Raw genomic sequence first — 21,669 nt, forward strand, 5'->3', positions numbered from 1 at the left:
CTGTACCTAGTACTATTATTTATTCTGTGACCGAATCAACAAATATAGTATTTTATACAATCGTGATATTTGATTATATCACTATTGTATACAATACTTTTTCTACGCGTCAACAATAATAAATAATAATACTTTAAACTAGTACAATTATATAGGTAAACAGATCGAAAGTATACAGCTAAGATCCGCGACCTTCTCGTAACTCATGAGGCCCTGGTACTTGCTCCACGCTAAATTAAATTTTTAGACAGTTTTTTTTTTTCGATTTTGGCCATCGTAGCCTATGGAGACTAACAAGCAACGCTAAGTGGTTTTCGTAGTCTATGGATGTTGCTATATTAAGGGTGTCACATGCCCGTTTCTGACTTATGAAGCAATTGTTTCTACTATACAACCTAAAATAAATTATTTATTTGAGCTATAGTTTGGTTTCATCCTCTTGACGGCGGCGAGCTGTGATTGATCAATTTCATTATAGTTGACTAAACCGTATCGTAATGAATATTATAGTTGAGTGGTGAGCCCATACATTAAAAGTACCCAATTGCAGTTTGGTATACGAAATCTTAATTCAAGAATTATAGTCGACGAGTAAAAAAAAGCGATTGTGATACCTTTTGTCCAGCTTCCCGTAGCAAATGGACCAAGTCTTTGAGGACGCTGCTCTCTGCTGCCCGACCGAGCAGCGTCGTCGCCACGCCCTCGCCACCAGCACGCCCTGGAAAAGTTCAAGTAATATTAATATATCAATAGGGTATTTGACTACTAGTCAATTCAGTATCTTTTTTCGAATTGTCAAAACGATTTTTCTACTATGGAATTTATATAAAACACTAGCATGTGACGTCACAATCAAATTACCTTCTCTTTATAGTTTTATACGGCGTTAAAAATAGAAATTGTGTCTAAAAATAACTGCTGTTCACGTTTCTCTAACAATCTTCTGGTGCTCTATTTCATGCATGGTGTAAAATAATTTATTTTAAATACAGTCAAATGCCCTATTGTTTTTTTTAACTACAGAATACACAAGTAAATGTAAATAATAGATATATGCTTTTACACGTACACGCTTTGCTTACTTTGGGGCTAGTTTAAGAGCCCATCAACGTGCACACTAGCGCCACTGCTAATTAATCGTGATTATTTAAATTGAACGACAGGTATTTAAAAAAGGGGGCCGGTACGTACTGTATTGCGTATTTCATTTCAGTACCTTTTGAATACATCAAAGTAGTTTTTATGTTGCTGGATTCGTCAATCTACTCGTATGCGTCCAACGACTGACTTAACACTTTCGCAACCAGGCAAAATTTCAAACAATACCCCAGAAACCGACAGTACTCGCTAGTCGGGCAACGAGGTGCAACTCAATGCCGCACGCCGCGAACCCGCTAGTCGGGCAAGCGGCGGATGCTCAGGGCTGTGACAAGTAACTTTCGTATAAGTACGTGGATAAAATTAAATCTGCTGTCTCATCTGTTTAGGCTCCCCGTTTTGTTCTTCTCCTAATTCTAACTCCTATTGATACATACCCGTGTATGCAATTTCACGTAACCAACTAATAAGAATTTTTATTTTGTAATCGCATTAGGTAAAGTAAATAAAAATACAAAGTGAAGTAATAAAATATAATAATCAACTGTACCAACTTTTCGACCACATAATAATCAAAGTCTTACAATTTTTTTTGTTAGTGGCAGTGGCAGCCCTGAGGTAGTGAAGATGCAATGCTTGCCCGCCTGTCGGGCACTTCGGCGTCGCGTGTAGGTTTATAGCTCTTGCCCGACTAGCGGGTATCTGAGTAAAGTTTACGAGTGCCCGAGAGTCGGGTACGCGGTGTCGAATGTGTTAATTTTAATAAATTGCCCATATTGTACTCATCTGCTTGACTTTACCCGAATTTGTATTTTTATGACTTTGTACTATAATTGTAATTCCTCGATTTATTTATATCCATGACATTTAATTAATTATTGCAATCCCACGGTTTAACTATCCTTCAATGACATTTAATCAATTATTTTACTCCCTTGATCTCTTTTATGTAATAACGTCATACTCCTAATGTAATGTCAGTAATGTGTTATAGATTTAAATCGAATGTAGTTACTTATAATATATTCACTCACTTATTTATTCGAATAATGCATGTTATGCTATTAAGTAATGTAACTCCAATTAGCACGTAAGGTTGAACTGTAAGTGTTAATTGTATGCAACAAATAAACAATAAAGTTAAAACAGCCGTTTTTGTTTTGAGGTCCTAGTGCGACGAATCCAGCAACATAAAAACTAGTTTGATGCATTCAAAGGGTACTTAAATACACAAAACAGTACGTAGCGGCCCCCTTTTTTAAATACCTGTCGTAAAATTTAAATAATCACGATTAATTAGCAGTGGCGCTAGTGTGCACGTTGATGGGCTCTTAACGTAAGCGTAATAGCCTCCTAAGCCCCAGCCATACAAATGAAAAATGCAAAATTTGACCCAGTAATTTGAACCTACAATGTTTCCTACATTGTAGAGTTGATTTTGCGTTGTTCAAAAACTGAACGAAACAAAGCAAAAGCAACTATATTCCAATCGAATATGATTTAAATTTCATTGAACTGAATAAGTACTATGGGTAGGACTTTGGGCCTTAGGAGGATAGACCAACAACGATACCTGTACGTCCGATGCGATGTACGTAGTTTTCAATATCCTCCGGCATATCATAGTTGATCACGTGCTGAATGTTGGCGAAATCCAGACCTGAAGGTAAAAATAAATAAATAAATAAAAATTAATATCTGGGGCCATCTTACACAGATCAACGCAGCCCCAAACTAAGCAAAGCTTGTACTATGGCTGCTTGGCGACGATATACATACTTATATAGATAAATAAAAACACCCATGACTCAGGAAGAAATATTTGTGTTCATCACACAATGCCCTTACCGGGATTCGAACCCAGGACCGTCGGCTTCACAGGCAGGGTCACTACCCACCAGTGGCGGCGCGTCCATAAAAGCCGATTCCCACCGGCTTGCCTATTTTTGGACATTTGAGTAGAGTTATAAAGGAAATATGTAAGCCAAATTAGCCCCGGCTTGCCTATGGATATGTTTGACGCGCCGCCACTGCTACCCACTAGGCCAGACCGGTCGTCTACAACGTAAGAACATGTGATTTAATGGCGAAAAATGACAATCCATTTTAATATGAATTTGTGCATTTTGCTGAATTAAAAACAATGGGGTTGGCCGGTCGAAGTATTTAGCAGATGGCGCCAGTATAGCCTGCGTTGTCAATCCCTAGAATTGGGTCTAATTTTTTTTTTTATGGAAATTTATGCCAGCCCTTTAAGCCAAATCTCATAGAAAAAGGGGCAAGCTATGATGGCGCCATCTATGCAAACCTTTGACAGTTGCCAACCCCATTAAAATATCGAATTTTTCGGTAATTCAGTTAATGGAATCTAAAATGTACGGTTAGCGAATTTAATTTCAATGCCATTTCGTACATTGCCGTTTTTTGCGTAATGGTACCACAGAATAAATAATAGTACTACCGTACAGAAAGGACACTTCCTACAAACCCGAAGTTTGACAGCGGTTCAGGGTCGAATCATGCTATCCCTTTCTAATATATAGCACCATCCCTTTCGGCTACGTAGGGTTGTCAAAATTCAAGACATTATCTTATCTGTGGTCGTGCACGCAAAAGGAAGTCAAGTGGTGCCAACCCTAATAATTGCTCGGAGCAATGCTGAGCCGAACGGAGCCGAGTTCGACCGAAGTCAGGAGTGTGTCCCCATTGGTGATGGTACGGAGCCCTTCGTGCGCGAGTCCGACTCGCACTTGGCCGGTTTTTACCTTTGCTGGCGACATCTGTAGCGACCAGAACGTCTTTCTCCCCTCGCCTGAAGGCGTCCACGGCTCGGGAGCGCTCCTCCTGGTCTTTGCCTCCATGAATCGCCACTGCTTCCACACCTGAAACGAAGTTTCATCTAAATCGGTTCAGTTTTCGCATTTAATTAGTAGGGATTTTTGTAAAAATCATCTGTTTGGCTGTTTAATGGGCCTGTGCCTTCATTTGATATGGCCATTAAAATTTTTAAAAAGTTTGGAACTCAATAAATAATTAAATTTGTATGCAACATTGCAGTTCCAAAATCGAGACTGCAATGTTTTTAACTTTTCAATGTTTGACTGACCATAAACTCCGCACTTCGCGACCTATTTTACAAGCTTTTATTTACTTTCACCTGACCGTTGTCTGTCGGTCTGTAATCAAATCTTGCAAGTTAAATTTGACCCACCTCCCGGTTTCCGATTGAGCTGAAATTTTGCATGCATGTATAAATCGGATGACAATGCAATATTATGGTACCATCGAGCTGATCTGATGATGGAGACAGGAGGTGGCCATAGGAACTCTGTGATGAAACAACGCAACCGAATTGTGTTAGGGGTTTTTAGAATTGTCTCGATGAGTATTAGTTGTCTGTCGTAAGAAAAGTACAGTCAGCGATAAAAGCTTGTACCAAAAATGAAATTTTTGCCAAAAACTTTTTTTTTTAATGAGATTGCGTCATAAGGACATTTTGTAACTTAAATCCCACTTACCTTTAAGCAGTAGATACTCGTGTATGGCGTCCACATCTTGTTTCCTCTCAGCGAACACTAGCACAGGCGGGGGAGTTTTCTGCAGGCACTGTAGCAGGTGCACTGTACGCGCTTCGGCCTTTACAGGCTCCAGTTCCTAGGAAAAAAGGTTATATTTAGGTGATTTTTATATTTGAGCAGAATTTAAATAAAACCGGCCAAGTGCGAGTCGGACTCGGGCTTTAGATGTTTTTATAAAAAAAATCGTCAGCCGGTTGTATAGCGGTGGAAAGACCGTCAGCTACTTGCATAAATATTAAATAAGCGCTGTACCTTTTTATTATATTAATAACTAAATCATGAAACTTTGCATGTAGCATTTCATCAGGCGTTTCAATAAACGCCTCACGGATTTGCGGACATAAATGGTAAGGCACGTATCTTTTACATGTTTATGCAAGTAGTGTCAGGGAGCCGGCCGCGGACCCGCCGGAACTTGACATTCTTCGGCCAAAACTCCTCCTTGTAGTTGAGGAGCCGACGATACTAAATTTGTACTTACTCGAGCATTGTACAGACCTATTGGCATCAAAATATTAGATGATAAGAAGAAAAAAAAGTTATGTAAAGTTTTTTTTTCAGCGAGCCGGAAAGCGTCTACAATTTTTTTTTTCGGGAAGTTGGTGGAGGGTTAAAAAATCGTTAAGTTAATCGTTTGTGAGTTTGGTCGTTTTTGTCCACGTTAATGCTATATTTTTTCTATAACTTAATATAACACTTATTTGTAGGCATTTTTTTAATCTGTTGAACACAAGTTTGACGCCAAATTTTTACATTGTAATCGTCAGATTAAGGAAATGCGTGCAAATAATTATCAGATTTAGTAATAGCACAATTATAGCGTTAATTTTGGACTAATATGACCAAATCCACAATCTGCTTAACAATTTGTTGAACCCCCACCAACCCCCCACCAACCAAGGGCTCAACATAGATGGCTAAAAGGGGTAAAGGTAGACTACACGGGGTAGCAAGATATCATTCATATCGTAATCTGACGCGCTCGAGTAAACACAAAAATCCCCTCTTGGGCTCCCCTACTATTGGTGAAGGTCGCTAGATGTCCAGTCGGAACGCTCAGCACAAAAGTATTATAAGTCCGGCAGAGAGTAAACAATGAATAAAGTGTTTTACCTGTCGAACGTTGAGCGACGCAGCCCCAGCGCGGCCCACGTTCACAGTGACAGGTTTGACCAGCGCTGATCTGATGACAAAAACACATCAAAATTTACAACTGGTGGCTCTGCCCGCCATTTTAAAACATTCAAAATGGGGTTGGCAACTGTCAAAGGTTGGCATAGATGGCGCCATCATAGCATGCCCCTTTATCTATGAGATTTGGCTTAGAGAGCTGGCATCCAGGGCATAAAATTCCATTAAAAAAAAAACAAATTTGACACAATTCAAGGGATTGGTAAGCTATGCTGGCTGCTAAATACTTCGACCGGCCGGTTAGCATCGGCGGTCGGCGGTTTAATAGGGTTCCATTAAACCGCAAAAAAGGAGTCTAGCCAAGCGAACTCTGCATTTTCAAATAATTCTTTAAAATGAAGTTGTTCTGCATTTTTTACGTGTAAGTTTCTGGGTTTTTCTAATGCTACCCGCTACTTGTTATTGTGACAAAATTTAATTTAATTTGTTATTCTTTCTGTTTGTTTTGTATAATTTGCGATGCTTACTGATTTACTGATTTCATTTTATTTTAGTATTCTCATGAAGTGAAATGTACAATTTTATTTTGAGAATAAAAATAAAGTTTGTTAAGCATAATGACAAAGTGTGGCTATGTCATCATTAATGTCAAATTTCTATTAACATATGAGCATATGACGAATGACACTACCTCACATTGTCATATTCAATCTGTGCAATAGCTTCGACGAGCGAGTATGAAACGTATCCGTTTTATCATAGAGAAATATAAGTTAGGAAAGATTGGTAACTCCATACATCAGTTTTCTTACCAAAACGCGAGTTATTTCGTAGTCGACATCTAGCGTCAAGTAGCGGAATTTATCAGTACTGCTAGTCGATAATAGATGTCGCGAATAAAACATTAAAGTCTAATGCTCAACAATTTTCAGCTAATATTATAACCGGATTAACCGGAACTCTATTTTCAACTCCTTCTGCTTGTAATATTAGTTGTAAATTGTTTTAGCAGTACATTTTTCGTCATTAGCGACACTTGTGACATCTGGTGTCAAGTAGCGGTAGTGGTACTGATAAATCCACTACTTGACGCTAGATGTCGACTACGAAATAACTCGCGTTTTGGTAGAATAACTGATGTATGGAGTTACCACTCTTTCCTAACTTATATTTCTCTATGAATCTCGTATGTCGGCTGTTCTCCTCTACAGGTCGACTTTCAACCGACACTCTTGAAACTTTTTTTGGAAATTTTTAAAATTGTCCAATATTTATACAAGTATAAATCCAGATGTAGTGAATAATTATTTTCCATCGTATTTTCACGGAAACGTACGGACGTGTCTTGATATTTCAGTCAGTCTCGGTACAAAAAGTACCGACATTGAGTGAAGTAGCATGACAAATACGAAAGTTTCCGAGAAAATACGACCTCTGCGCTACACTTTCTACGATAGAAAAAAAATATGCACTACATGTGTCAAAAAGGACTATACATAAGTTCTGTATTTTCCTCGGCATAGTGGCGCTGAACAGCAGAGTCTGCCTCTGCCCCGTGAAGTATGAGAATATTGTCCGTACGTCCTCTTCGAAACCCACGTCTATCATGACCTTATTTGTGTGTCAGTATACTGTGTATTTAATTATTTATGGTAAGTATACCAATACAAGCTAGACCGCGTGCTACCAATCTGGCGTCTGTTACGATCAGGACAGATATGGCCGCTAGGTGGCGACAGCGCCACGCGCGGCTTATGGCTACCCACCAAAATTGGTGTGGAACGGATGTACTTTTAGCTACCTGTTGCAAAGCGACGAAATCGCGGAGTGAGCCACGCCTGGCTTAGTCTTCGCTAAGTCATGTGGTACGATTGCCTAAATTTTACGTACCTGGCAAAGTTCTGTATTTTCCTCGGCATAGTGGCGCTGAAGAGCAGAGTCTGCCTCTGCCCCGTAAAGTATGAGAATATTGTTCTGACGTCCTCTTCGAAACCCATGTCTATCATGCGATCAGCTTCATCCATACAGAGGTAGCGGCACACGTTTAGACGTACCTGGAATTAATAATTCATTTATAACAAGACAAGACATAAACGGCAAAGTTTGTTAAACCCTCGTGCCTTAAAAGTCTTGAAACCCTCGCAACGCTCAAGATTAGACTTCTCTCAAAAGTGGAATCTTGAGCGTTGCGAGGGTTTCAAACCACGAGGGTTAAACAAAATTTGCCCCCGAGTGAAACACAAAATTTTTCACCTCACCAACCCGAAGCAAATATTAAATGTAAAATATCAAACAAAATCAAATTCAAATGAATGTTATTAAATATTTATCATCCAAAATCATCATTTAAAAGTCAATTCTACCAGCAAACATAAGAAAACAACTCAAAATTTGCATTTGATTACTTTGCCTCACATGTGAATAAAATGCAACTTTGCTATCAGTTTTTGAAGTGCAAAGTAAGCCTTTCCGAGCTAGTGTGGTGAAAAGGTATTTACCATTTTCTTGTCTAGCATGTCCATAAGTCTACCAGGTGTCGCCACCATGATGTGGACGCCGCGCTGCACCACCTCCATACATTCCGACACCGCAACACCTGCCAAGAAACGACATATTTTAATGACCGAGCGCAAGCGAAAGTCTCCGCTTCAGCTTGGACAAAAATCCTCACGTATGTCCGGATGTTCTCCTCTACAGGTCGCATTTTTCAACCGATTCTCGTGAAATTTTGTGAGCAATTGAGCATAGGTTTGATAATTATGTAGATTCATTTTTGGAAGTTTTACAAAATGGAGTCATATCAGTCTACAGGTCACAGAGCTACAGGCTGAAGGGTTTCGTGTTTCGGAGGTTCCGGGGCAAACTGCCGAATCCGACACAAGACCAGACGATTCAACGGAGCCACGCCGTTTTGCCGCCTAAATAGCGTTTAGTTTTGAAGTTTATAAAATGCATATATGTTTGTCTGTAAGGTATTTGCTTAGAGCATTTAATAACTGGAGTCGCTTTTAAGCTTCCCCTCTGCCGAAAACCTTGCACAATTATGCAAACTTTTGTATGGACTGTTGTTTATCTGACATGGCTATTTGTACAAATCATGTAATAGCCATACATTTGACGCACAGAACACCGCCTCTAGAAACCTAATATTGGCCATTTTGTTCCCGACGCAAATCACCAAACTGTGAGGTGCGGGAGGGGTGCCCACGGCGTTGCGATTGGTCGTTTTAAACATGGCGCGCGGACACGTGCAAGCGTAGGGATGGGACATGTTCATTACAGGTAGTGGGTACTGCTACCAGTGACATCGAAATTTATTGTAGTAAAATTGTTACCAATTTAGTATACTTAGAGTAAACTTACTTAATAATTATACTTATTGATTAATTTAATATTTCATTAAGTAATTTAAAAATGTACCTGAAATTTTTACTTAACATATTAGGGCATTTCTGTTTAAAGTACCCAGAACTTGAATTTTAAAGTTTAGAATTTTTATATTATTTCCACTCAGAATCGCAATCTCTTTCGATACGAGAAAAAAGTGTCGCCAAAATCTCATACAATTATTTTCTTTGTTCCGTTTTATTAAGGTCATAGAAGGTTGTATTGAAAACATATTCAAATGGACCAATAACATATGCCTATTACAAATCAACTCCGAGTTCTCTCGCACTTCTTTGAAGTTCATCATCAGGTCCATCTCGTGACATGCGGCCTAACTGCTCCGCTGGCCTAGAGGATTCTAAAAAAACTTACACAACATGATTCCTATATATTATGTCTAAAATGGTACAATACGGCATGACGAAGCACGAAGTTTCCGCAACTGAAAAACCATCATCGTCACATCACTAGTCGAAAGGGAAAGGGATAGCGCATTGCATTTTCAAGTTGACGAAAAGGGACGGACATACTTCGCCTCTGCTTACTGACCAGTATAAAATGAGCCCCGCGGACAAGAAACATTATTCAATGAAATAATGAATTTCGCTTTCCTGTGGGATGTTATTCCATCTGTTTTGTAAGTAGAAGTCTTAGATGACTTGCCACACCATTTTACGCTGCAATATCCCATGATTTCCCAATGAATTCAATAGTTTACGATTTATTTTCTTAGACTCGTGCACACTGCTAACAGGTCGTAACCTTGGGCGCAACTGATCGGAGCGGCGCGCGAACAATCTTATATTTGACCTATACACTATACGGGCGGTGACCGCGAGTCGTCCTATAAGCTCGGTCTATAGGGGTTGGTCTGTGATTTGACGTAATGCAAAACTCGGCAGACTGTTTTGTACAGAAAATTATAGCCAAGGCGAGTAGCGTAGAATTGCCGTTTCTGGACCAGTTTAGGTATTTAAAACCCCCCGCGGGGGTGGGGGGGGAGGGGGAGGGGGTTTTAAATACCTAAACTGGTCCAGAAACGGCAATTCTACGCTACTAAGGCGTATCCAGTTACTAAATGCTCTAAGGATATTTGTAATATGGGCCTTGTGCCTGATTTAAACTTTTAAATAAATATAATAAATAACTAATATTTTAGAACCGATGGCCATTGGGGCGGAAAGGTTCTCGAGTGGCGACTACGTACCGGAAGGTGCAGCGTGGGTAGACCCCCCACAAGGTGGACCGATGACCTGGTAAAGGTCGCGGGAGTCCGCTGGATGCGGGTGGCGCAAGACCGGTCATTGTGGCACTCTTTGGGGGAGGCCTATGTCCAGCAGTGGACGTCCTCTGGCTGATATGATGATGATGATGACTAATATTTTACCTCCAATAGCCAGACAGCTCCTGATCTCCGGCATGCCCGTCATCTTGAGGTGCTTCACGAAGTGCTGGATGATCTCGTGGGTCTGCTTCGCCAACTCGCGAGACGGGCAGATTATGAGTCCGTATGGACCTTCGTTTCTGGAAAAAAAAAATAGGTAACTTACTAAATAAATAAATAGGTAAGTAACTTTTATTTTTTCAAAATTAGTGCTCAATACAAGGCCAGAATGCTTGTCCGTTTTTTTTTTTCAAATTAGAATTTATGTAATTCATAAGTATTGGTAACATTTTTCCTCCAAAACTTGTAACTATGCACTTCTTCTTCTTCTCGTGTCGATGGTTTCTTTCATATTAACTATGCACTGAGTTATAGTGTCGTTTATATGTTATTGACGTTATTGTACTGCAATATTAGATATCATAGGAACCCTAGATTTTCTCATTTTTTTTTTACAAATATGTGAATTGTAGGAATTAATCTATATTTAACATAAGCACCATGTTTTGTGTTACGCGTTGTCAAGTGTGATTTTTTTAGATTGTATTAATATATGATATGTATGTAATAATTTTGCATGTAACACATTATCTACAACGTAACAATATTGTCGATTTGTACAGTCAACGTCAAAGATATGTTTACATTTTTCGCCCTAATTACAAAGGAGTAAGGTGCAAAACTGTAAACATATTTTTGACGTCGACTGTACACTTGTAAAGTTTTTTGTGATACGGCCCTGTTCGTAAGTCAAACACGAGAAGTGACCAATATTAATATCTATCTCCGAGATCAAAAAGTAAAGGTTAGGTATAATATTATAATCCTATTAAAATCCGGACGGCGAAAAGGTTGCATAAGACCCAAAGGCCATGTAATCCGTCCTGAGAAAAGTAAGTAAAGGCCTGGCCATAACCCTTAGCACAGAATAAATAAAAGTACTAGGTACAGAAGACTCACTCTCTAACAAAGCGCGTCTGTTACAATCAGGACAGATATGGCCGCTAGGTGGCGACAGCGCCACGCGCGGCTTATGGCTAGCCACCAAAATTGGTGTGGAACGGATGTACTGTTAGCTACCTGTAGCTTAGCGACGAAATCGCGGAGTGAGCCACGCCTGCCCTTAGGTCAAGTGAGGGCATACCATCAGGTATGCCCTCACTTGAAGAGCATCTTGATCTCCTGCTCTAAACACACCAGCAAGACAGGGAGGTTGAACACCAGAATCTTGCCGGATCCGGTGAACGCTATACCGATCATGTCGCGCCCCATCAGCACCGCCGGTATACCCTGGACCTGGATCCTACCCCCTTACTAACCTTCAACGCACATTTACACTCTTAGGGGATGAATTACGGGATAAAAGGTATTATACGTCATATTTCCTAGTATAAACTGTCTGTATACCAAAATACATTACAGACTCTAAACAAACAACACGCAAAACTTCACATTTCATATAATTAGTATGCTTTTGTAATATCGACAACTTAAAGTTACCTAAATATCATTTCAGTTTTTATCGATATCGATAAACGATGGATTCCAGCACTATGATGGCGACCGTCTTTTGTTTTGACGGCGATTCCGGTCTCTCAATCGGCTGTTAGTAAGACAGACATGCAATGTACTATTAAATGTGTCTTATTGCAGTCTTCCTTAGGGTGGTATTCCATCTGTCCAATGCCATTGCGTCTCACTCTCTCATTAAACAAAATGCGAGACAAAATACACATTGGACAGGCCGAATACCACCCTTGGCTAAATGTAACCATGTCTATAAATCTTAGACTGACCTGATGAAGGGCATCTTGATCTCCTGCTCTATACACACCAGCAAGAGAGGGAGGGTGAACACCAGGGTCTTGCCGGAGCCCGTGAACGCTATGCCGATCATGTCGCGCCCCATCAGCACCGCTGGTATACCCTGGACCTGGATGGGGGTGGGTTTCTTTATGCCCTTCTCTTCTAGGCCTCGCAGGATGCCTGTAACAGTAGGGTATGTTAATGTGATACCTTGTTAGCCACGGTTGTGAGAAGAAAAAAATACACGCTAGCTTTCTCTCTCTCTTTTGCCTTTTTCTACCCTTTGGGTGTAGGCCTCCTTAATTTTACGCCACTCGTCACGGTTCTGGAGCCACTTCTTCCCCGCAGTCCTTTTGATGTCGTCGTCCCAACGCATCTTGGGTCTATAGACCGACCCATGGTATAATAATATACTCCGCCTGGTACTCCATTCCGAGATTCGCGTATGACCTAACTGACACGCGCCTACGTCATCATGCTGTTTACAGGTTCTCAAACTTTGAAATGTGGGAGAATTTTAACCAACGGTGAAAATTATTTTAACGGCATTAATTTTAAGTTATTCATGTAGAAACATAGTAAAATAAAACAAATCTAATGTATTAAATTAAACTTCATTTATCTATACAAGACAAACGTTTAAAAAACTAATTCACAGTTACACATTAATTACCAAGCTTACGACGTGAAAAGTTTGGAAAACACTGCGACTGCTGACACTGAGCGAGAAGGAAATAACAATTAACACGCGTTCGACAAGGATGACGGTCAGGGCATGAAGTTATCTAGATCCGAATTGTCAAATGTCCACAGCGCTATCCTGTGTTGCCAGTAGTATAAACAGAATTACCCGAAAGTCTGAAATTTCTTTCGTGAATCGGAAGATATTGCTAACGAGTAATTAAAAATGACGTGTTATTGTAAAATTTAAGCTAAAATACATATAAATGAAAATTATAATATTATAAAGAAATATTTTAACTTATTAACCATAGGTATAATGTACCCATGTAACATGTTATGTTGAAATAAAGTGGCAATGTTATTGTGACGTAGGCCCGTCTCACTCTGGGAATGGAAGGCCATGTTTTATTAGACCATGGACCGACCGCTTAAATGCCGCCACCCCTAGTCATCCTACCCCGTCGGCCCCGTACCGCGCAGGCGAGGTCTCATCGGCTTCAAATGGCTTCTTATAAGCCAGTTGAGTGTAGATGAAAACATTACATGATCAAATAATGTAGGTTAAAGTCACGATTTAAGTCAGGTCGTTCAGTGACAGATCCAGGCGGTTTTGTATTTGGTTGGTTAATCAATAAATGTTAATAACTACCCGAAAATGTACAAATTATTTGTTTACTTTTTATTTAAGTACCTAAACATATAGAGATAGAGAAAGCCGACCTTTTGTAAGATAATATTTGCTTGTACGCTATAAAGATTAACCCCCTCATTCATAAACGTTTACTAAAGTTGACAAGCCGATAATAATCGTTTGTCCCTTTCCATCATACCAATTAGTGATCCAAAGGACTCGAGCCTTTTAGCTCTTTTTTTAGGGCTCGCCTCATTTCTTGACGCCTAAAAGGCTAAAAGCCTATTTAGCTCTTTAGCCCCCGAGCCTAGTTCTATTTAAGATCCTAGACTCTTGGGGCTAATAACCTTATTAAGCCCGGCCAGCCGGTCGGGGGCTAAAGAGCTAAATAGGTTTTTTTTAGGGGCTTAATAAGGTTATTAGCCCCAAGATTCTAGGCTCTTAAATAGAACTAGGCTCGGGGGCTAAAGAGCTAAATAGGCTTTTAGCCTTTTAGGCGTCAAGAGATGAGGCGAGCTAAAAAAAGAGCTCCAAAGGCTCGAGTCTTTTGGATCACTAATACCAATACGTCGGGAAGGGACAAACGATTATTATCAGCTTGTCAACTTTAGTAAACGTTTTTAAATAAGGGGGGTAAATAAATAAATTATGATACCTTTAGGAAACTTCATATGCTGGAAGGTCTTGATAGGGGGTGGTACATCCTCACCCTCCACCAGAATCATCAACTGATCCCTAACTCGGTCATGGCGTTCCGGAGGCAGCTCTAATATGCAGCGCGGGGGCTTCCATGAGGTCTTTATGGGCTCCTCGTATTGGATACCTAAAATTTGAAATTTTATTTGTAGTTGGTAAAGTAAATTGTAAAATTTGATTGTTTTTAACTTAATTCATCTGTGTCGTAAGTTACTCCAGAACCCTCCTATAAGAGGTATAGGCCTCTTCCAGATTCTTCAATTTTTTTCGGTCTTGGGCCTCCCATATCCAGTTGGCCCCTGCTATTTTAATTATATCATCAGACCAGTGTGCCAATGACTGTCTTCTCTTCCTTTTTCCAACTGGACCTTTCCAGGCCGTCATGTGTGAGGTCCACCTCTCATCCTGAAGTCTAGCAACATGGCCAGCCCATCTCCATTTTTGTTTCTGGGCCTGGCTTAGTGCGTCTATAATCTTAGTTCTCTCTCTGATTATGGAATGCCTGATCTTGTAAATTTTTCTTATTCTAAGTAGACTCCTTTCCATACCCCTTTGGCATGAAACTAGCGTCCTAGGTAAAGTAATTGAGACACAAATGATGATGATGGAGCAAACAAGATTTGAAAGGCAAAGTTAAGTTTGCTTTCAAATAGATTTATTTTTAACACATTCATTGCCAACGCATTACGATTAACAAGTTTCGTGACGCGAATTCGCGTCTTCGGCAATGAATGGGTTAAGCAAAGCTGACCAAAAATGTCAACTCTTGATTGAAATGGCTTTTGATGGCTGGACTTCTGTTCTGGTGTAGGAGTGACACTTTGCAGCAGTCCCCATTATTCTAGGGATGTGTAAGACATAACACTTTTAATTTTTAGTACACATATTTAATTACACAAAGCCGGCAAGGTCTTTCCGCGACCACAGCTGGTGCAACTCAGCTGAAACGTTGGAATTTAAGGTAAAAATAATGAAAGTATATCGCGGTAAACCCGTTTGTGTAATTAAATATGTGTAAGAGATATTGTACCACTTCCAAACCTTACCCTTAGCTAATTCAGCAACACCCATAAGAGCTTTACTCTGCGCGACACTCTCCAGTATATGCTGTTCCTCCCTCGCCTGTCTCTCCGCTGCGCTCAGAGCCCGGGCCTCGGCTAGCCGCTTGAGCTCACTGTGCTGGTCTAGGAGTGAGACATTGTAGCGGCGGCCCCATTCTTCTTGAGATGCTGTAACATTTTTAGAGATGTTAATAGTTTTTTACCAACTTAAAAAAAGGAGATGAATCTTAATTCAACTAACTTAAGTTACGCTCGTAGCGCGTAGCCACGTCTTTGCTGTATGGAGCGCGTAGTCGCTACGAACAGTGTACCCGACAGTCGGGTTCTTGGCCCTGAAAGTGTTAACTGTGCTGTGCTCTGTGCTGAATCAATAATAGTTTAGAAATTTCGTAATTATTATGAAATCATAAACTGGTTGGCTTGCAGGTTTAAAGATTTGCAGAGAGGATTTGCTTAGAGTTTATAGTGGATGGACCACTTTATATTGATGATAAAAACAGAAAAACGTATCATAGCTTAAACAACAAGCGGTACATACAATGGTATGGGTAAGTATATTTTTTATGCTGAAACTTACTCTCATCATCTGGATCGTTGTCACTCGAGCTTTTGGTCTCTGCTGATACTTCAGCGGCGACCTGACCAAGGCGCCCTAACTTCATTAATTGTTGTTTTTTACGTTCTCTCACTGGCACATAGGGTTCATAGTTATCGATGTCTTCCTCGGACTCTGAGGACTTTTCCTCACGTCTGTAGCGCTTCACTGGAGGAGGAGGCTCTGATTGTTTATCAGCCATGGTTATTATTACTTACTTATAAATATAATTTTCAAAACTTGTTCGTAAATAAACAAAGTTAACCTAAAATTTTTGACGTTTTGTGGCTCTTCGTTCCATTCTACGTAATTTTTGTGCTTACAATTAGCCCAATTAAGTGGAAATAACCATTTCACGAGCGTGGAACGGAAAAGATTTACGTTTACGAGGGTTGTTATTTGTTTGTCATTAGAATTATAACAAAAATAATTCAATGTTTAATTTTAAATTAGCTGCATTTAAAAACATTATTTCAACTTAAAATTATTTTTTTTATATATCAAAACTTTTTTCATAGCAGCCTTTCGAAGTTTTCCAAAAATAAAAAACTGTTTCATGCAGGTGTAGCCCAAATGTAGCCTCAAAGAGGTTTGGTATTTGGTATTTTGGAATGACATTTGCCAGAATGAGGAATGTCATAAAAATGTCAAAATATGCAAGTGACACGTAATTTCACGTAATTATATTTGCATTTTGCGACCTCCAAATGTGTAAATTCACGAGAAATATTGTTTCGACCGAATAATTATATAGTGACACAATGTCTGACAAAAGTTTTGGTGATCACATGAGTCGGGGTATAGTGAAAAATCCTCTGCTTTCGACAGCCGTGACTGGCCTGTCTATTGAGGATTTGACGCACAACGCTGTTTTGTTACCCGTTTCCCGTACCCAAGAGCCGATCGGGAGACAAGGTGAGTACTATTATTTATTTATATCCCATGAAACACAACTACAACGACCTTGGCACCTGAAAACATAATAATCAGTTGTCGCGAAATTTTCTAACGACCAACTGTCATTGGAAGAGTTATGGCCTAAATTGAGTGTTATTTCGCGTGTCCGGATGCTGATTCTAGTGTGTTTTTGTTCAGTGAACGGCAACAGTGTATTCAAATTACATAAACATAAACAAACTACGTAAATTTCGTAACAAAACAGTTGAACAAAGCAATGTCATTTCTCTATAAATCCTACAAGAATGCCCCATTTGAGAGTGGTTTCATACCGGAATTCGATATTTTTCTCCACTCTAAAATACGTAAAATACAGCGGTTGATTGATGATGTTACGATAGTGAGTAAACATGGTTGATTCTTTAAAAGTAATTATCACAAACACTATTCACATAACAGTGACACATAATACAACACAATATTTTACACATAACACTTTATTTATTTTTATCTCTCTTTCTTTGGTTGGTGCCTCATGTCTCAGCTCAGCCTCTGCTGTCAGGATCGTGGTCAGTATCAGGGTTACATCTGGGGATGATCTGCCTCCACCGGTTTCTGTCCAACGCGTCTCTGACAACCATGTAAAAAGCAGAGGATGACGTGTCTTTAACTTGATCGGTCTATCTTATTGGTGAATGACCATGTGATCTTCTGCCATTCGGTGTTCAGTGTTGTACAATCAGTTTTTCCAAGCTTTTTATCTGCAGTTCTATATCTTATATCTTTATCTGCAGGTTTCCCCTGATGAGTCCTTATTGATTTTATAAAAATGAGAATTTTCTAAGACACCCAGGGAAAATCACGATTTTACTGAAATATCATATATTTTTAACCTTTGCCCAGCATCGGCAACTTAAGTGGATGGCAGCTCTTATTTACACTCAAAAACATTAAAAGTGGGTTTTTGTTTGGGGAACTGTACCTATCTGTTATCTTGGCTCATACCATACTCCTTTATTACCATGATAATTGTTAATATAATAAGTCTATTGACACAAGAGGTCAGTTTATTTTCACTTTATACATTCATCATCATCATTTTAGCATTCAGTCGCCCACTGTTGAGCATAGGCCTCTCTCCTGTACGCCACTTATCCCAGTCCTGGGCTAGTCTCATCCAAATCCATGCCTCGCGATTTTTCGAACGTCTTCCACCCAACAAACCAAAGGACACCAGACACTTCCATCTAGTGTTGAGTAGGACTCAAGCCCATTGAGTCCTCTGCTTCAAGACTCGACTCAGTTTTTCAGACTCTTATAATAAGCTCGAGTTCTATTCAACTTGATAGAGACCCGTGTCTCTTGTAGAGACTTGAGTCCTTTCCAGAGAACTCATGATTTTTTTTACAAATAATTTCGAAATGCATTGTTATTATGTACAATTTTTGGATTACATACATAAATCATACAATGATGCCTAATTTCTTTACTGTTATTAAGGAAAAACCTATAAAATTGTTCACGGAGTCTGTATTCAGAGGCTCAAGGCCTTTTGAGTTGCTCTTAAAAAAGACTCAACACAGGACTTGACTCGGGACTTTAAAGACTCGAGAAAGTCTCGTAAAAACGAGCTGAGTTCTTCAAATTGAGACTCAAAGGATTCAAGTCCCAACCAACACTACTTCCATCATCCGAAAGCGGCCAATAATCTGTCAACATCTTAGTTCACCTGCCATCGCTCTGCCTGGCAACATGTCCTGCCCAACTCCATTTCAGCTTGGTGATGACGTCACCCACGTCTCGCACCTTGGTGCGACGTCGGCTCTCGTCATTCCTCACTCGGTCTTGCAGTTTCAGTGGGTAGACACTCCTGGCAAACTCGGCTCCGTTCGGCTCAGCATTGCTCCGAGCCAATTATTAGGGTTTACACAACTTGACGTTACTTTGCGTGCACGACCACAGATAAGATAATATTTTACTTGAATTTTGACAACCCTAAATAGTCGATAGGGACAGTGTCATAAGTTAGAAAGGGATATCATGATTTGTCCCTGAATCGCTGTCAAACTACAATTTTGTTGTAAGTGTCCTTTCTGTACGGTAGTACTATTACTTTTTCTGTGGTTTGATGCCGAGCATGGTGCGCTCCATGGCTCTCTTTGCTACTCGTATTTTATGCACAGCCTCCTTAGTGAGCGTCCATGTCTCGGCACCGTATGTCAATCTTATATGCATTGTAATTCTCTCGCAAGGTGGCTCGCCTACTCACTCGCTTCGTTTTGCGGCCGCGCGTAATTTAAAGGTTCCGTCACACAGGCGCGTTTTCCGGGCAGGGGGTGCGCGTTTCATATGTAAAAGCGGCGCGCCCCGCTCACGCCCCGCCCTGAAAACGCGCCTGTGTGACGAAGCCTTAAACACGGTTTTACTGAATTGCATTGTCAGTGTAACTTATACAGTCAGCAGCAGAAGTTCCTAAGCGGGCGAGGTGTTCAAAATGATCTTGACACGACTTTATTGTTAAGAGAATAAGAGCGTGTCAAGGTAATTTTGAACACCTCGCCCGCTTAGCAACTTCTGCTGCTAACTGTACTAAATGATTTGAGTTATTGTGCAGAATCGTTTTTATGAGATAAAAATATCCAACTGTGTTATTTACTAGTAAATACATGCTCATTGTTCACTAATAATATCTACAATCCTTTATTGACTACTAGGACACAATTAAATATCTTTCAAACACTTTTATTGCTTATTATTTTATTTATTCAGTTTTTATACTATTTTATTATGAGACACAGGTGCTTTTTAGGGTTCCGTACCCAAAGAGTAAAAACGGGATCCTATTACTAAGACTCCGCTGTCCGTCCGTCTGTCTGTCCGTCTGTCACCACAGGCTGTATCTCATGAACCGTGATAGCGAGACAGTTGAACTTTTCACAGACGATGTATTTATGTTGCCGCTATAATAACAAATACTAAAAATAGAATATAATAAATATTTAAGTGGGGCTCCTATGCAACAAACGTGATTTATTGCTGTTTTTGCGTAATGGTACGGAACCCTTCGTGCGCGAGTCCGACTCACATTTGTTGTTCAGTAATTTATGGCATAGGAAAATTCAGTTTTTAGTTGCAGACAGACAGACATAAATTTGGGATATATGATTTTGAGATTCAATTGAGTCACCATTTAGGCGCGCCACACATGTGCTGGTTTATTTCATAAATTCAGAGCCCGAAATTCTGAAATATGCCAATACAGTCAGATATTCAGTGACCATAGAGATTTTTCCATACATCCATCATCATATTTTTTTCATTCGCTTGCCTTTATCCCATTCATTTACGGTCGGCGCAAGATGTCTTTTTCTGGATGTCATCTCATGATTGGTTACCTTTTTTCTAATGCTAAAAAAAATAACTATACTCTGTCAACGAGATATAAAAACGCAAAGAAATATTATCATTATTTATTTGCAATTACAATTTTACAAATAATATGGCTCGGAAAATTAGTAACACTTAAATATTAAAATATAATTATAAATACAAAAAGTTGTACTACCCGTATTATGGAAAAATGCTTAGATTAGACAATTTTGAAACTTATAAATCTTATAATTACTGGGAATGTTTATCTCTAATGTTAAATACTTATAAATATAAAGTCAACTTTAAAATTTAGAAATACTTATTGAAAAACTCACTGTCTCAGGTGAGACTCGAACTTGCAACTCTGGGATACCAGCCCATCGCTCTTCCAACTGAGTCACCAAGACTTGCCCGAGAACAGCGAAAATTTGTTTTAAATAGAACAGGGCGAAGTGTTCTAAATGAACAGAACACAAGTTTAAGAGAACAAGAGCATGTGTAGATCATTTTGAACACCTTGACATGTTATTGAATTCTGCTGTGTGATTATAGATTTAGATTTAGATACGTACACGTACACACAACGTATACGTACTAAATTTCTATAATTTGCGGCCAATCAAATTGATTTGCAGTTTAACCCTTTGACCGGCAAGGAGGCCTATACACGCGCAGAATACCGTGCCTTAAGCACCATGACGTGATACACATTGACGTATATCTCAGGACGGGCCTTATGCTCTAGGTTCCTAGGATAGCGGTGCCGTCATATAACGGCCGTCTCCATACAAATACTACGACATCCATATTTAGCCGTATTATTTAGTATGAAGTCGGCCGCTATATGACGGCACCGCTATCCTAGGAAAACCGATCTTTACGGGCACTAAAAATGGTACTAGTTCAGCGGTGTCAGTGTCACTCATGAATTCGAGCCAATCGTGCAGCCTAACGCAACTAGTTGCGACCAATCGCGCGCGTGATGCAAACTCATCAACCAATCGCGTTGTAGCGGTGTCACACCGCTGTAGGCGCCATTCATGCTCCATTCTTATTGCCCGTCATCAATGGCCACTGCATCCCTGACGGATGATTGTTGCAACGCTGTGTCAAGAGAGGTTGAGACGGCCAATGTATTTCCGCCTATGGCAATACAAGCCTATCGCTGCACGGCCCTTGTTGCCGCATTTGCCCGTAAGGCCTACGATATACGTCAATGGTGATACAAATTTTAAAATACCTGTCTGACTCTTAACTTATGTAGCTTAATTTACGTATAGGTAACTTATAAACAATATATTTATTATTTAAACACATTTTGTGCCTTAAACTTATACTTTGTCATCACA

At 39.8% G+C, this 21,669-nt stretch overlaps 2 protein-coding genes across 6 annotated transcripts in view; one reads left to right on the top strand and one right to left on the bottom strand.

The window, feature by feature from the left end:
• The window catches only part of LOC134802357 (ATP-dependent RNA helicase abstrakt), a 36,778-nt gene extending 20,464 nt beyond the window's left edge, over nt 1–16,314 (bottom strand). Inside the window, exons 1-12 of one of the 2 annotated variants that reach the window (XM_063774979.1) lie at nt 16,034–16,313; nt 15,442–15,624; nt 14,355–14,522; nt 12,375–12,564; nt 10,582–10,718; nt 8,306–8,403; nt 7,698–7,861; nt 5,790–5,859; nt 4,617–4,752; nt 3,864–3,980; nt 2,672–2,758; nt 615–718 (exon numbers count right to left, since the gene is read on the bottom strand). In XM_063774979.1, coding sequence (XP_063631049.1) covers nt 615–718; nt 2,672–2,758; nt 3,864–3,980; nt 4,617–4,752; nt 5,790–5,859; nt 7,698–7,861; nt 8,306–8,403; nt 10,582–10,718; nt 12,375–12,564; nt 14,355–14,522; nt 15,442–15,624; nt 16,034–16,253 — 1,674 coding nt within the window. In that variant the 5' untranslated portion in view covers nt 16,254–16,313. Of the gene's footprint in view, nt 1–614; nt 719–2,671; nt 2,759–3,863; nt 3,981–4,616; nt 4,753–5,789; nt 5,860–7,697; nt 7,862–8,305; nt 8,404–10,581; nt 10,719–12,374; nt 12,565–14,354; nt 14,523–15,441; nt 15,625–16,033 lie in introns of both variants that reach the window. The other variant, XM_063774980.1, reaches the window with a different exon arrangement.
• Nucleotides 16,315–16,654: 340 nt separating this feature from the next.
• The window catches only part of LOC134802307 (uncharacterized), a 153,451-nt gene continuing 148,436 nt past the window's right edge, over nt 16,655–21,669 (top strand). For all 4 annotated transcript variants that reach the window (XM_063774889.1, XM_063774890.1, XM_063774891.1 and 1 more), the window contains exon 1: nt 16,655–16,966. In XM_063774889.1, coding sequence (XP_063630959.1) covers nt 16,813–16,966 — 154 coding nt within the window. In that variant the 5' untranslated portion in view covers nt 16,655–16,812. The remainder of the gene's footprint in view (nt 16,967–21,669) is intronic.

This window comes from Cydia splendana, chromosome 24 (genome assembly GCF_910591565.1).
Source record: "Cydia splendana chromosome 24, ilCydSple1.2, whole genome shotgun sequence".
Lineage (NCBI taxonomy): Eukaryota > Metazoa > Arthropoda > Insecta > Lepidoptera > Tortricidae > Cydia > Cydia splendana.